At 34.2% G+C, this 4,372-nt stretch overlaps 1 protein-coding gene across 1 annotated transcript in view; it reads right to left on the bottom strand.

Moving 5' to 3' along the window:
* Positions 1 to 1,413: 1,413 nt before the first annotated feature.
* LOC110018793 (UDP-galactose/UDP-glucose transporter 2-like) overlaps positions 1,414 to 4,372 on the bottom strand; it is a 4,968-nt gene continuing 2,009 nt past the window's right edge. The window contains exon 6 of the mRNA XM_020716230.1: positions 1,414 to 1,467. Coding sequence (XP_020571889.1) covers positions 1,414 to 1,467 — 54 coding nt within the window. The remainder of the gene's footprint in view (positions 1,468 to 4,372) is intronic.

The following is a 4,372-nucleotide window of genomic DNA, read 5'->3' as shown; positions in this document are numbered from 1 at the left end:
AAAATGGTATTTGTGCTGCTGTTAGCGGGAGAATTCTGGCTTGATGGAGAAGGATAATCGACCATCCATTAAAATAGAGGGATAATTGCGTGGAGATCACCCCAAATATTGTTATTTATAAATTAATCATCAAAATAATGTGTTAGAAACTGTTGTATATAATTCTAAAAAAGGATAAAATATTTAATTCATTGATGCTTTGGTCTGATCTACACAGTCGATCGCACATCTGATTTACCTCACATAATAAAAGAAAGTACCTTTAACAATATTTTTTGAGAATTTACATAAGTACCGCACAATTCTTTCTTAATGGCCTTCCTTCCTCATATAATGCATTCAAGGCTTCTACTCGAACTATGCTTCAGCCCATTGCACTTGAGGACCTCTGCTCACTTTTTTGTAGTGAGGAAATCAACATCAACTATAAAGCTACAAAAGCCATTCAGCCCATCGAATCTCAAGTGGCCCTCATGGCTACTCGTGGAAGAGGTCAATTCAACAATCAGGGACTAGGAAGAACTTTGTCCGCAAAACAATGTGGAGGTTACCATGTAGGCTTTAAGGGGGGTCGTCAATCAACTCGCTCTCTCATGATTTGTCAAATATGTAACAAAGCAGGACACTCGGTATCAATATATTGGCACAGAACCAACTTGGATTATGCCCCTACACCCCTATCTCAAGCCCTAGTGGCCACATCAAAAGATTGGATACTGGATTTCGGAGCATTGACACATTTCACTTTTGATCTCAGCCAACTACATCAACCAACTCCTTATCATGGCCAAGAAGAGGCACTCGGTAATGAAAAACAACTTCCAATTCAACACAAAGGCGATGGCATCCTTCCTACTCCAAACTTTAAACTTAAACTCTCTCAAACACATCACACTTCATTGCTTTCCAGCAACTTAATATCTATTCAAAAACAAACCAAAGATAACAACTTGATTGTCTCATTTAACTCCTCTAGTTTCTATATGTCTGATCCGTAGACTCGATAGTTGATCCTCTATGGTCTCTGCTCCTCTCTTTCCTCCTCGACTTTACCACAAGCTTTGACCTCATCACTCTCCAAAGCCCGACACTCTGAGTTATGGCATCATCGGTTGAGTCATTCACATCCCGACATCATCTCCACTATGCCAGTCCTTTTTATACACCATCTATTCCAAATTTTTGTAGCATCTACAGATTGTCTAAGAGTCACAAACAACCCTTTGAGTCTAGTATAGTACAAAAACACAAACTACTAGAACTCATTCACAATGATGTATGGGGTCCTTCCCCAATCTTATCCTATCAATGTTACAAATATTATATTGTGTTCACTGATGACTTTTCTAAATTCACTTCGGTTTTCTTTATGCGTGATAAATCTCAAACTAAATTACAAAATATTTTATTCCACTACTTCAACATCAATTCAACACCACAATCAAAATTCCTCACTTCGACGGAGAGCTAGAGTACAACAATCACAATTTAAATCAATTTTTGCTAACCATGGCATCATCCATCAATACTCATGCTCATACACATCCGGGCAAAAAGGTGTGGTTGAACAAAAGCACTGCCACCTCATTGGAACCACTCGTACTCTCTTGCATCAAGCCAATGCCCCCTATACCCAAAATGATGCAACCTTGCTCACTTCAATGCATATTTTTAGATTGCTCGCAGCAACACAAGGGATACAAATGTCTCAATCCCACCTCAAAATTAAAATAAAAAAAATCATCATTTCGAGAAAAATCACAATCGATAAATGTAAGTGGGTGAGAGATCATATTTGAGTGGTGGCTGATACTAATCAAATGATGACGTTCATATAATGATAATCAAACATCATTGATTTAAAGATAGTATTGCTTTATCAATGATTCAAGGATAGTTTTAGCTTGTCATATTTTTGAGTGATGACAGTTGTTAATCAAATGTTGGTGGTCATAGGATGATAATCAAACGTCAGTGATTCAAAGACATTGATTGCTTGCAGTTATTATCAAGCATAATCATGGATTGGATGAATGGCCAAAACGGTGTATGTAAGTACATATGCCACTCAAGTAATATAAGATGGGTAGAATATCATTTCCATGAGGATCATAATTGAACATTCTTATAATTTTATAGCTATTTTTTTATCACCTTTAGTTTTATTCAACTATTTTAACTTATTATAAAACTATAATCTAAGTGTTTGATTAGAACTATATTCTACCATGATAAGGAGTGCCTTTCATTTATATGAATTATTTGGAGTTCTTAGGTTAAATTTCCAAATTATTTGGGTTTTCAAACAAAGAATACAAATTTTCTCATTTCTATTGAAATAAAAATTTAAACCAATATCTCTAATTAGATATATATCTATTCTAACTAGTGAAATGATTGCATTAAGAATATTGTTTTCTAGATTGCAAATCTCTAGTATTATATGCCAGTCTATTACAAATTAAAAACTTGTTAATTTTTTTATAATTATTCTTCCATGAGTCAGTCAATATCAATGAATCACATTAACTTTAAAATTTGTATATAGGTTACACAACTCAATGAAATTTGGGGAAAGATTAGACAACTATTTAAACAATTATCTCAATCAACTCAAGGTTTCACAAAAATAGTATTGATTTATCATAAACTCATAGTATTACAATTTAATTCATACTGCTAAAATGATTTTAAAATCATGAGAAAATAAACCCGGTGTGATGAATTCAAACACTTAATTTATTCACATTCTCCTCTTCTTTCTGCTTGGCCTCTCTTGCTCACTCATCAATCATCGCACAATCAAAATAAGTCCATGTCTGCTCTCCCACTCTATATTGTTCTCTTCAAGTCAGCATGCAAGCAACCGCTCTAATAACTCTCTCAACCAGCTCTAAAACTGCTTTAGAATTGAATTTGTCATACCTCATTGCATTGCGACATTGTGCCATGTAGTGCTGAGGCGTCGTATATAGCACTAAAACACGACGTGTTAGCATCGACATGTTGAATTCTCCGCCTTTTTTGTTGATGTTGATTTCTTGTTGTGCCATAATGCCCTAGTAGTTTAACACAGGGGTGTTTATATTGTGAGAAAAATTTGCGCACGTAAAACGTACGCAGCGCTGCGTACGTCAGAGAGATTATTCAGATGGTATTACGCAGCGCTGCGTACGTCACAGAGATTATTCAGATGGTATTAGGGGGTTATATCCACGTTATACCCCATGTAACCTCCCCGTAACCTACTAATATATGGAAACAGAAGCACAAAACTTACTAAAAGGTACAGATAGGTTATTAGGGGGTTATATCCACGTTATACCCCATGTAACCTACTAATATATGAAAACAGAAGCGTGAAACTTACTAAAAGGTACAGGTAGGTTATAGGGAGGTTACAGGAGATATAACGTGGATATAACCCCCCAATACCCTCTGAATAACCTCCCTTACATACGCAGCGCTACGTACGTCTTACGTGACGTACGCAAATTTTTCTCCTATATTGTCAACCTCTTTTCTCACTTTCTATGGTGTCATAAGTTTGCATTGAGATGTCGAGCTCTCTAATTTTTAATCCTTATTTTTTTCATGTCCCAACCGTTGTGGTGCTCCAAAACAAGCATTGCGGGTTCAAATTCAAATACCATGACACTCCAAATTCATCATTATAACACTAAGATCTTTGTTTCTACATGCATTTTTTGCTTGGATGCTATCACAATGCTTCTTATATAATGGTCAAGTCTTTTCCCAACTTTGTTGATTTTTGTCCATGTATTCTTCAATCAGAAATTATTGCAATAGACATAATATAAATAATAACTTATTTAAAATAATAATAATTTATTCAAAACACAAAATTATTCATTAATTATTTGGTTAACTCTAGTCACCGGACAAAAACTCCCAAATTCATATTATTACTTATCATCAAATAACTACATGTAATCCTATAATATTCTTGAGTTCAAATGAGATAAAAATATATAGAATATAAAATTTATTAAATAATAAATTGAGATGAAAAGTAATACTGCAAATTTAATTATTAATAATGAATTATAATAAAAATAATAATAGCCTAATTTCTTATTTAATCTATTATTTATATAATTTTTTACTTCTTAAATCAGAATAATTCAGTTAAAAAAGCTCGTAGTTCGCAAACAGTTCGTGTTCGGCTCGTTATGTAGCTCGTGTTCGACTCGTTCATCAAGTAAACGAGCACAAAAAACCGAGCAAAACACGAACACATTTTTAAAGCTCGAATTGTAAACGAGCCGAGGACGAACAACTCTTTGTTCGTTCATATTCGGCTAGTTTTAGCTCGGAATAAAAAAATTATATAATTATTTATATAATAATA

The sequence above is a fragment of the Phalaenopsis equestris genome, unplaced genomic scaffold, assembly GCF_001263595.1.
Source record: "Phalaenopsis equestris unplaced genomic scaffold, ASM126359v1 Scaffold000036, whole genome shotgun sequence".
NCBI lineage: Eukaryota > Viridiplantae > Streptophyta > Magnoliopsida > Asparagales > Orchidaceae > Phalaenopsis > Phalaenopsis equestris.
The sequence above is the reverse complement of the archived record's forward strand: the minus strand, read 5'-3'. Positions and strand labels throughout refer to the sequence as shown.